The sequence below is a fragment of the Ornithodoros turicata genome, chromosome 6 (assembly GCF_037126465.1).
Source record: "Ornithodoros turicata isolate Travis chromosome 6, ASM3712646v1, whole genome shotgun sequence".
Lineage (NCBI taxonomy): Eukaryota > Metazoa > Arthropoda > Arachnida > Ixodida > Argasidae > Ornithodoros > Ornithodoros turicata.
Window position 1 is genome coordinate 11,657,953 of NC_088206.1, and position 12,459 is coordinate 11,670,411.

The 12,459-nt window shown below is 44.4% G+C and overlaps 1 protein-coding gene across 1 annotated transcript in view; it reads left to right on the forward strand.

Moving 5' to 3' along the window:
- The first annotated feature begins 1,957 nt into the window (after window positions 1-1,957).
- Window positions 1,958-12,459, forward strand: part of LOC135399081 (uncharacterized) — a 58,686-nt gene continuing 48,184 nt past the window's right edge. Inside the window, exon 1 of the mRNA XM_064630770.1 lies at window positions 1,958-2,338. Within this exon, the coding sequence (XP_064486840.1) occupies window positions 2,264-2,338 (75 nt within the window). The 5' untranslated portion in view covers window positions 1,958-2,263. The remainder of the gene's footprint in view (window positions 2,339-12,459) is intronic.

Sequence of the window (12,459 nt, forward strand, 5' to 3'; positions counted from 1 at the left end):
TGACGGACCTTTTGCTTCTCTTGGCGAACGGCGACGCGAAGCAACACTGTTGCGCAAGAGCAAGAACACTGTTGGCTATCTGGCATTTCATTCCCATATAGAGGGCTTTTTTTTTTAAATCCTTTATGCATTTTTTATTAAAAAATCGTCAGTATAGATGTAGTTTTTGCGGCTCAGTTTTTGTGACCAGGCGGACACGTTCTCGAAGAGAGTAAGTAATTACAAAATGGCTATATAATTCGCTAAAATTCATTAATTAACTCTTTAATTACGGGATTTTGGACAAAAGCGAGATAGCAGGACGGGGACAATCCTCGTTCAATGCCGTTCCATTTTTAAATAATCCTGAAAGCGCTCGTGCGTTGAAATATCCATAGACGAATTTTTATATGCAAATGAGACCGAAACCGAAACCGCGCCGACCGGGAGCGCGGGGAGCACAGCGCTCATTCCACGTCAGAGAGTCACGTGCTTTGGAGCGATGGAGATGATTGGACTATAGGTTGTGATGCGCTCCTGAGCCGCTCTGTTTTCAGACATATGTCGGCACAGTTCCCTTAGAAGTCGGCCCAGGACGCACATTCCCCCAGGGCGTCAGTCGTGACGTTGCCCACATACGTGAGGCCGACAACGGCAAGCCCTATCGCCATCACCACCACCACCTCTGTTTTCGTTTCGGCTCATTTGCATAACAAAATTCGGCGATGGATGTTTCACAGCACGCGCTTGTTTAAGGATTTTTAAAACATAGAATGGCGTTCAACGGAGATTGTTTCCCATTCTGATATCTCGATTTCGCCCGAAATTCTCTAATTAAAGAGTTCCTTAATAAATCTTGGGTAATTAGGCATCTTGTAGTTACACACTTTCATCGAGCGGATGTCCGCCTGTCTGTAGAACCCACCTGCAGAAACGACATCTATGCTGCTGTCATAGCTTTTTTTTATACAAAATCTAACATCCTGTGTATATTATTTATAGATATTGGTACATTAACGTGGTGGTGGAAACTCATTTTGCCTGTGCGTAGTAGAAAGCATATTTGATAACATTAAAACCCCACAAGAAAAAAAAAACGGAGTACAACATTTCTTCTAGAGAGGGATATCCCACAAACTTTTGACTGTAAACGCTAGGATTTCTGCGAGAGTTGAGCGTTGGGCATGAATTGGTATTCCATCTAGACCGGAAAGCGGAGACACACACGGATGCAGAGAGAACAGCGTGTTCGTGTGTTTCGTCTCTGTGTCCGTGTGTGTTTGCGCTTGCGAGTCTAGAGGATTTCTGCAGCGCACACTTGAATAAGCACCACATATTGTCGTCTTAGGATCGGCTAGCTGACAAGTTCTTCGAGACTCCCTCGGATTTTCCTGTACAGTGTCAGGCGTGTGGTCAACAAGGCTGACTGTAGCTTCACCGCCTTGATTCATTTTGTGTTCGTTCCTTTGGCACTCCAGTGAGCAAACAAAACGACACTGGGAGTTTTGACTTTTGAACGCAGCAACTGACAAACCTGACAAACACAACAACAACAGATGCCTGACGATGATGATTATAACATGGATTTGATGACAAGGAGTGAATGACATAGACGCAACAAGACACATTTGTCTCTCATTTCCTGTGAAATACTTCTTTCTTCTTCTTGTTCTTCTTCTCGTGCTTATTTTGCCCGCTTCCACCGTACTCCATCTTGCTGATTACCTATCTACAGATCTGGCGCTTCTCAATTCTTCTCTCTTTACTCTCGCAGTCATAGTTCACACGGCATGCATCCTGCAAAAGCGACGTCATCTATATTACGTCACGGAAGCCTCCAACCTTCAATCACTACCTTTCTGCAGTTCTCCACTTCAAACAACAAAGACAAATTCGAATATTCGCGCGCTGCACGTGACTCTTTACGTCACCAGGTGGCGCCGCCCAATCGGCGTGCAACTCTCGTTCCGGTTTTGGTTTACCGCTGCCTTCCGAAGCAGACGAATCGAGGCCGCTCGTGCTACCAGACGCGCAAGTGTAGCAATGCCTGCTGGTCGTTCCTGCCAACGTGCTTTGAGATGATCGCCGTCGCCAAGCGACAGTTCGTGTGAAAACGCGCGTTATGTGTGCACCCCCGTCGACAGACGTCACGTTAACTTTGGCCACGCTTAACGTCACCAGCGGAGGATTTGGGCGGTGATTTCGGGCTGCGGTGTCGTCCGCGACAGGTGTGCTTGTTTTTGTGTGCTGGAGTGTCTGCTTGTTATTCAGCGCGACGAGGAAGATGAGTGGTCAAAGGATTGCTCCCTTGCTGCCGCTCTTGGTGGTAGGATTGCTCAACGGCGGGATTTCCGTGCGGGTAAGTCCTGTCTGGGATTCCTGCATATGTCATTGCTCTTTTTATTGTGGAGTGGTGATATACCGTAATTACAAGAGCTTTGTTGCGAACAGGGAATGCTATGGAGTAAGTTATACTCCTTGTTCCATCGACATTATCACCTGTAATCCTAAGCAAAGTTGTATTCTGGAAGTATTCGGGATTATATCGAGCGAATTTCACGATGGTCTCACAAGTTACAAAATAAATACTAAGTAGTACGACTTAGAGAAATGAAGTATCCTTAATTTCAATTAAGGAACGTCAAAAGGACAATATCTAGGCGTTGTCTAACAGCTGATTCGAAGACTGGGGAGCTCAAGATTACCGAGACGAAGTCACGAAGTGCGAGAACTGTGATATCCATTAAGCAGTGGTACTTATCTTTTTTGTTGTAGGGACGGTTTTTAGTGACGGAAACGCATGTGATAGGCTCAATTGACGTTTTGCAGCGGTCACGAATTTTTGTCTAACACAAACGCATATTTTGACGGGGTTTAAGACGAACTCCTATTTGTTTGTAAAACATTTGATCATCGCTAAAAGCATCACTTTCAGGGTCTCTTACCCTGACAAAACCTTGCGATTCGGGTTCATGAATCTGTCACTAGATGTTGCTGTAATTGACGTAGAAGAGATCGCAGCACTTATTTTTCACTATACGTAACGGGGGGAAAAAACTTCAGCAAACTAAACCTACTTTTGTTTTCTCCCCGGTTTGTTGTTGCTGTTTTGGCCCTGATAACGACAGCCCTGTAACGAGAAAGAAAAGAGAGGGAATGAATGCGTAGTATTCAGATGGCCATCAGGACTTTCTTTTCACGTGTGACCACGCGAGAAAGAGACATCACAGAAACCAACCAGACTGTCACTAAACTTGACACAAATTGCTTGCGGATGACGTTTAATGATGACAGGAAGGTTTCTCGGGCTGTTGGCGAAGCGATTGCGGACGGAAAGCTTTCAGCTCCTTTCGTACATCGGGAGACGTATCACGCTAGCAATTTTGATAAGTCATTGTTCGAGGAAGGAAAATGCCGCGACGTGCTCGTCACCCAATCGGGTTCGTCAGATACCAGATGCTGATATTTAGAAAGCATGGTACACTTGATTGAGAACCGTTTTAGAGTTTATCGTACAGCTATTTTTGGTATCTTAGTGACCGGGCTGATTATCATGCGGGTATTTTTAGAATGAAATTTGAGAGTCTGACTAACGAAGCATGATTAATAGTAAAAATGCGAGACACAAAGCATTCTAAGAAAATTTTTTTAACAGCCAAGCAAGTTTTTCTTTCCCTTCTGTATGAGACGAGCTCATAGTATTTCACTGTTCGAAGGAAAGAAAAAGGAAAACACTGGTCCATAAGGTTCAGTTCACGTATCCTTCTTTCAACTGGGACTAGTTCACAGATAAACGTGTCACATGCATTCCAATGTTGCGGGGGATGTGCCAAGGTCTCCAGCACAGAACAAATCCCCAAGCCGGTAGATCCGTGAGGTGCAACACTGATGTGGTGTTTTGAGTCGCAAACTTTTCAACGTTGTCATTGCCGTTATACTGAATATGCTTCCTTATACTGTGAAAGCAACTCAATGATGGATGCGACGGCATTTGTGGATTGGAAATGAAAGGAAAATATGGAGATGGCATTTGTGTCTGGGCTTCGCAGCATTGCACCAGCGCACTATGCAGATCATACAACGGAATGCCTACCCCTTTATGATGTTTTCCATCGCTCGTGGTGTGAACAGGTCACGAGTATCTTTACGGTACCGGTTACACCATTGATAGGAGATTAGGGAACATGACGCTTCCAATTGTCCCACCTGTGGTATACGCTTGCCGACGCACAGATGTCCTGCTTGCGTCTGTCCATAAGCAAGGCTACGGTAGGTCCTTCGATTTCGAGACTACTACTTAGTCCCTGGGCCATCGAAGTTATTGCACATTTCCTTCCATACACAGTGCTTGGACTCTTAGCCGTGGCATATATGATAACTATAGTATCAATGCTGATGCGCGGTGCATTTGAGTGTATTACACAGACTGCATATCCCTATTATCAATTTGGTACGGCCTTACGTCACGTGGTTGACTTCTTTGAGGCGACAGGCCTAAAGGACTCACTATGACCCCAGCAGCGCCCTCGGGCACTCCCACCACCACGATCACGTCCAGCATCGTCATCGCCACTTCGATCATTCCCGTCATCTCTCATCGTCATCACTGATCATTGTCACCACTCATATTAGACCCCTAGCTATGGGGTAGCGTTCCACTCCTAGAGTGGAAAACCTCCCCACTTCATCATCACAATATATATGTTGTTGTTGTTGGTACCACCTGGTTCCGTTTGCAGGCAGCTAACTACACCCATGAATGCAAAGTAGCATCTCCTAATTTTTTTGTGGCTAACCTCTCTGCACGTATACTATGTCCCCACTACCCCGGATAGATCCAGCAGCACCTATGCTGTCTGCTACGAATATGCTTCTATTTCTAAGAACGTGTTTGTATAATGACAAGTACTTTGACGCAGCCATGTCAACAGTGACGCGGTTTGAAATTAGACATGCACGGGGCGTTACAGGAAGGACGGCTTCTAGGTACGCCGAGGGCGAGGAGCCGATGATTTCGCAACGGTGACATGCCTTTTTTAGCGCGTCGACGTACTTGGCAAGTACGCGACGTTGTTTGTACATTCATAGGGCGTACCTCAAGAGGGTGACAGCGAGTGTAAACGAATTCTTGTCATAATCCTAATTCTGCAGATGAAGTGACACGAGGCGTGACTGTTTGTACTTGGGCTGTGATCGAGGGCGAAGCGACCTGGTTGCGAGACCCATCGGATCGTACCGTATCTTTATTGGAGAGTGTTGATAACTGGCTTCCGAAAGTACCCTACCCACGGTATCCAATCAACGTATAAGATTCATGAGTCATGCACGCTATACCATTGGTACCGGCAGGTACCAATTCTTTTTTCTATTCTTTTTTTAATGCCTCTAATGTTCATCTTGAGGTTGATTTTTCCTACTTTCTTTTCCATCTCACGAGTTCTGGAGTAGCCTGACCCGACATTGTCGGGTCTCACATCTCCATGTTTTTTATATCTCAATCAATCAACCAATCAGTATGCAGGAAGACGTTCACGATAACTGCTCCGGAAACAAGATAAGCCAATCCTGCTATTTCCTTCCAGTGTCTGACATCACGTTACTATGTTTTGATTTGACGTCAGCAAAAGCCCCATGACATATCGTAATCACATATTTTTATCGTATTGTTTTCGTATAGGTGGTCTTCGGACCTACACAAAATCGCATTTTTTGTTTTAGTTTTTTTGTTAATCGCGAAGATTAGCTCGGAAATGTACATTTCGTGCATAGTCGTCTGCAGATTACACACACAATGCACACTTCCAACAACAACAACAATAAATGAAGAAGTGACGATGACACTTCCAGTAACGTCGATTTCACTGGAAACGTCGTTTTCGATGTGGCACTTCTTCTTCCTAAACGTCTCAGGCTCTTTTTATTTTCTTCTATTCCTCTTGTGTTCTCATTCACCCACTTTTTATGATCACCTTTATTTTTGTTCCCTTTCATATTAAATGTAGACACATCAATCTCATCAATCTGAACTACATACTGACGCTGTATTACCTCAATTACGGCATGCGATTATAATCGTATTCCTTGCCCCTGGCGTTTTGAAGAAAAAAACGAAGAAAAGAGAGAAATACTTTCTTAGTACATGCGACGAAATAAGTGACCGCGTATGGCTCATTGCACCATTAGGTGTAACTTACGACTCGCTTCCTCCATGCACGCACAGACATGCGTATCGAGAGAGTCGCGTAAACAACTGCTCAATTTTCCTGCCCTCATTCACTCTCCATCTTTTTTCCCTCGTTTTTTTTATTCGGAAACCACACGAGTGGACTTTTTTTAGCCGCTACGAAAGAATGCAACGTCGCTGTTAGGTATATGCAGCGGCTGTTTTTATTAGAGATCAGTATCTGATATATAGCCTATATATTTCTCGTTACCTATACGCCTGCAGTGTCGCGCATAGCATAATTACCTCCAGCGACATTGTACCGGGCATATCAACCTTCGCAGTCAATTATACACTCTGTCTAACACTTATAGGTGCTGTACTTGAACCATTTCGAATGCGTAGACTGGTTAATCGGACAAGATCAAGTTGTTGAACTAGACATTCTGCGAGGTTACATGGTGATGGGGGTGTTCATGGAGCATTCAGTTCCTTTAAACGAAAACGTTTTCTTTAAATTTCATCGTATGTTTTTTGCTTTTACATGAACATATAAAGTCTCACCACTTTCCGACATGTTGCTTTAAACCGGAAATAAAAGTTTTTGTACCACCGAGGTATAACTAGAGAGAGATATGGATATATTGGTTTCTGCTCACAGCATGTAGGGTAAGTTAGTTACGGTGTTGATGATATAATGCATCCAAAGATAACGCACTGATTATGGCTTAGGCCTTTCACATTGGCCTGTTAAAATGCTGTTATAATCGGCTTGTCATGATACTATTCATTGTGACGACTTCCGTTGTGAAAGTCAAGCAGACACAATGTTTTTGATTCTGATTGGGGTTGCAGTGACGCAAAGTAGCCATCATTCAATATTACTTCAATGAAAAACTCAGGAGCAGCGTAAAATTTTTAAAATAAAAGACCCTTGCACAATTTAAAACCATGTTCCTGAAAGTTTTGAACCACATCAAGGACCTACATATATGAACAATGTTGTTGAAATGGTGAGTTTAGTTATACCCTTTGGTTAGAATTCGCCTTTGAGTCATGCCGAAAGTCACGTCACGTCTGCCCATAGTCCATGTCGTTCCGGAACAACTATTTATAGTCTGGAGAGCGAAAACAAAATAAGCGGCCCCGTTTATGAAGTCCAGAGACTTGTTACTGCCAAAGTAGGTCGTATTATGAATGGACTTCTCGTGAGCGGTACTCAACTTGCATGGTCGTGAAGCCGAATCGAAATTGAGAAATGGAGCTTTTTCACGTCAAGGACAGCGTTTGCAGCGATCGAGAATGATACCGTACCTTCGTAGGCGTCTAGCGATACGTCTGTAATGAGATGTTGATATCCAGCTTTTGAGCAGGGCACATATACGCCACACTGCTGTCTGGTGTTTCCCGGGTGATTGAGTGGGACTCAACGGGTGAGATAAGTTTGATTGTTATCCTTGGTAGTCGTTGTGCCACTTCTTGTTTGTTTGACGTTAACGATCGGTTGGAGTAAATGTTACATTAGCGTGCTCTCTGCGAGTATGACGTGCTAGTTCGATAAGGTAACTCGTTAAGGTGGTCATGAGGTACAGTTGTGCGCATGCGCGTTGCACATGTAGAATTTTCTGGTCCTGCTTGTTCTCCAGTTAATTCAGGATAAATTTACGAAACAGTGGGGTTGCTCGCCAACCCTTTCTTATCTATTTTTGTAGAGAGGGCGGGGAAGCAATGGGTACATATAGAATGCCAGTATAGAATATAGAAACAGAATTTCAACAAAAAGAGGATCCCCTAAAAAATTGGCTGTATTTTTGGGAGTATGATCGAATAATTTTGGTATTGCCAAACACGTTTAAATGTCATTAAGATCATTGATATGGTCATCGTTGGGGTCAACATTTTGAGGGAAATCCTTTCTTGGGATGGTTATCAAATTTTTGTTGTAATTAACGTCTTTTCGGTCGTTGCTGATTTCATGTAACGCTTTAGTCGTTGCGGTTTGGTGTATGGTCAAATTAATTAAATTATTGTAATTAATTCAATTTCTAATTATTAATTGACAGCATTAAAATTTATCACAGTAAATTCTATGCACGAAATCTCGCGGATTTTTCCAACAAAGAAAGCCCCCTTAGAATTTTCCTTTACCTTTTTGCATTGTTACTGGTTGCACAATCTCAGAGTTCCGCGAACACGATCTGGCGACCACGCGGAGGCAGCACGTGACAGAGCCTTCATGACAGGTCACGTGGCCCTGTAAAGCGACAGACGGACCTACACGGCGGCTGACCCTTTGAAGCTATCGCTTTAAAACACGTGCCATTAATAGATAGACACGTGATTACTGATGGGGAGAGCGGGAGATGCAGCTTATGTACATTTATATGTATGTCATCTGTTGTGATACATTGCAAAAACAGAGCTTGGTTGCATGTCCAGTGCTGTTACGATTTATGGCCGTTATAGAGTTAAGAATCTTGATTTTTCACGCTCTCTCCCTCTTTCTCTCTCTCTGATTTGATATCCGCAATAGTCAGCTCCTCAAATCTTACGAACAGCGTAATTGCACTTGTTTCCTAAAGTCCCATTCTCATCCCCAACCTAAACCCACTACCACACACAGCAGCCATTTCCAACCTTCTTCCACATCCGAGAGTTCTTCCGGCTTTACACCTGTGTAGTTCCCGTTAGAATATTTCCCTCTCAACAACGCCCATGCAGCAGACACTCACGTACTAGTCCATTTATCAGTACCCCTCAATCTGTAACGGTATCCATCCTCTCTGTTTCCCGTGAAAAGTGCTCATTTTCTTTTGTCGGCGCTCGCGGCAAATTGCGCGCGCGCGCGCGCGTTTTCGCTGGCGCCACGCCTTTTTTCTGCGCGATTTCAGTTCACTGCACTTCTTCCTGCATTTACGGCCCAAGAAGTGGACCGTCCTTTCGCCCTGTAATTGATGGCTGACTTAGGGTAAGGCTGGACCTACTAAACCTCTAATGTTCGTGACCGAGGGTCCGTGACGCCGTATAATATAGGGTGTATGAACGTTGCGGAACAGAGTTTTGTTAACTATCTAGGTATGTGGTAATGATTAAGGTCCTCGTGCTATGAGGACCTGGTATAATCTGGTGGAATCTTACTTTGAAGCGTGGTCACGCCCATAAACCGTTATTATTATGCCGACATTCTTTAGCAGAAGAACGCTGCATTCAGAGCCCCTTTTCTCTCTCTCTCTCTCTCTCTCTATAAAGTAACTTGCCTCGTTATTCCTTCTGTGTTTAACAGATTCCATGAACTCATTTATTAAGGTGAAGGTCTGGAATGTCGGAATATAAATATACTCGGTGGCCTTCAGTATATACAGACGGCCGCTCCTCGACAGTTGATATCAGGGAAATAGTATAGAGTATGTTATTGGGGCAAAGCAATTCATTTGACACGAGTCGACACACCGTCGAAGAAATTCATGAAGTAATTCGGAGGTAGTCGGCATTCAAAGGCGTTCTGAACGAAAATGAGACTCTGTGCGCTAAGTGCATGCGTTTGTGGGCTTCTAACACAGAACCGTTTGTCTTGCTCATCAGTGTACCACCATAGCATTTGCAGTCGTGCATCCAGTTCATGCGCTGACGCATTGAATCCATTTCTGGTCGGGATCCGGGATGATGATGGCATGGATAGAAAAAAATATGGGTCCCAGCTACTGCTTCCAGGATCTGTAGAGCAATATGCCAGGTTTGTTTTTGTTTTTTGACGAAGGCAGAGCCCTGAGGTTTGACTACTGTCTCGAAGATAGTCGCACGTGCAATCAACGGATTGCGCACGCACAAAACGTAAAGAGAGTTTCGCGCAGTGCGCCACGCTATCTCTTACGTACGCAAAGGTGATAGCGTACGATGTACTAAAACTCTAAAATATGGTATAGGAAGCTCGAAGCATGGTTAGTGTCGGTCATTAAGACTTTTATGCGTATATGTCCGAAGAATTCAAACGACATGATGGGAGGTCCTCATGCCTTTGACACCCAAAATCAGACGCTATGGGCGTTTACGAGTTCATCTTTCGCCGGAGGTCAACAACGACCTTCTTCACCCCTACGCAAACCTAGTCGCCGCCAGCTAATGCATTTGCACTTTGCGCTAAAACGATTTACCCACTACTACGCAACCAACCTGCAGGGGACATTTCTGCCTCGTGTCTCACGATTCTATGCCTCCACCCAAGGGGAATGCAGTTCGATGACGCGTATTTTCGAGTGAAACTCCACCCGCCTACGGACGCTAGGGGACGAACAACAGCTTCAATAACCCTTCCGTTCAGGAAGAGACCATATACAGAGGGAAGATCATTTTCCTTTCGCTTTCTACTGCTTTCAGACGCCCACGTACGTACATGCGGACGTGCTTGCATTGCAGGTGAAAGGGTATCGAAGCCAGCATGCCGGATGTCCGACGGCCAGTAATGGTCCATCTAGGTCCATCCATGTACATGCCCTTTTGAGCCCCCTCAATGAGTTCGTACCGTACACAACAACACCCACATCATAACTTCCACTTTACGTGGTTTGTAGATGAGAGGGGGATGCCGATGAAGAGGGGGGAGGGCACCGGGCGTCCTTGGTGCTCGTATATACGCCTTGCATGGCTGACGGACCGGCGTGGTGGCCTTGCGAAAGAGTATTGCATGGACTATCTGCGCATGTGCCATTCGGGGACTTTGAGACAGGGATGTCATGATTGGCTTGGGCTGGGTTCGGCAATGAAAGCAAACCGCCGTGGGTGTGGAAAAAAATGTGTTGGTTGTCATCTAGGTGTCGGAGATTATTAGGGTTCGGCTAATGTGGATTTTTCTTTGCCTTGGAATTGGGAAATTGATTGGGGCATGGGTGTTACATCATTACAGCGGATGTCTAGGAGAGAGAGAGAGAGAAATACATGATGACGATGATATTGGGATGTCTGGGGACCTTCTACGTGGGTCTTTACTTTTTACGAAATGTTGAGTGTGCGCGTAACCGGCTCTAACGAATGCCTCGTTGGACACTATGTGCATAAAAAAAAGAAAAAAATGATTGGACTGCTATACGTATTCAAATGAATTTGAGGTAGACAGCTTATTTTTCGTCCACGAAGCTTGCAGATAAGGTGTTCCCAGGCGAATTCAGTTGCCCCTGTAACACAGTAACTGATACTACCATACTGATACATTTAAACATTATTTTTTTCTTTCTTCTTCTTCTTCTCGCAAAACTATTGATGAATAGTATGCCCTTGCACTAGCTATTGTGTAACTCAGATCTGCTACCGGCTTTGTCAACGAGATGCAAGCCCTGTTGGCGTAAGTTTTCTATATGGCTTATTGGATGTTAGTTGGTTGCTTGCTATGTGGTTGTTTATTGGTGGCTACAGATTTTTATTTGTTTTTTTTTGTTCACATACCTTTCTCACAGAACAGAGCTTTCTCAGACTAATTGTATGAGTCCTGATATTTACAGTTTTCGTTGTGCTTTCTTCCTTTTTTGTTTTTTTTTTTCTTTTTCTTTTTAGCGTTACCAATGTTCCTGTTTGGGCTCGAGACTTGCCTGTACTATTGCTAAATAACACAATACAATAGAGTCCGTCCTGACTGATTTCCACACTTCGTCAGCGTCGTTTTGTGACCATTAATCGGTCATTCGTGTCAAAAGTATATTTTTTGTTTTTTACATAGAGGGAATGAAATTTTTGCAGAATATACGCATCATTTTCTCATAAAAAAACAAAATAAAATTTCACTTTATAGCGAACCTCAGGACGTTCTTACATTCGCATACGCGCAAACCATGAACGTCGTCGACGATTGGTCGCCTTCGCATACCTGCCGCACTAATAACTCGTTCACAACACCTGGAAAACTTGCACGACCGACCGAGGCCTTGAAGTGTTCGTAATGGCCGCATTGTTTCCCGCAACATTCCCGCTCCACCGCCACCACACGGGCTGGCGTCACGCGCTGCAACTTCTGCAAATGTGAGTTTGTCACTTTTCCAGTCCTAACAATGCACGCGAAGGAATTCTTCGGAATCCTCTGGTAGCTGGACGTCAAAGCGAAAGTGTACGAGAAGAATATATAGGCCACTTCTGGAACGCAGGGTGTCCTCGCAACATATCGGCGCGAGATAACAAGGTTGCAAAATTCTCGTCCAGTCACGTATGCTAATTGGCTGCTGTGGGTGAAAAGCTATTGTTTCTTTAAAGCGGTTGGTCTATATAGGAGGCAGCCGTCACGTGCGTTGTGGTTGGGTATACTCTAGATCCTTGATGCGGTGGAAGCGAAAGTG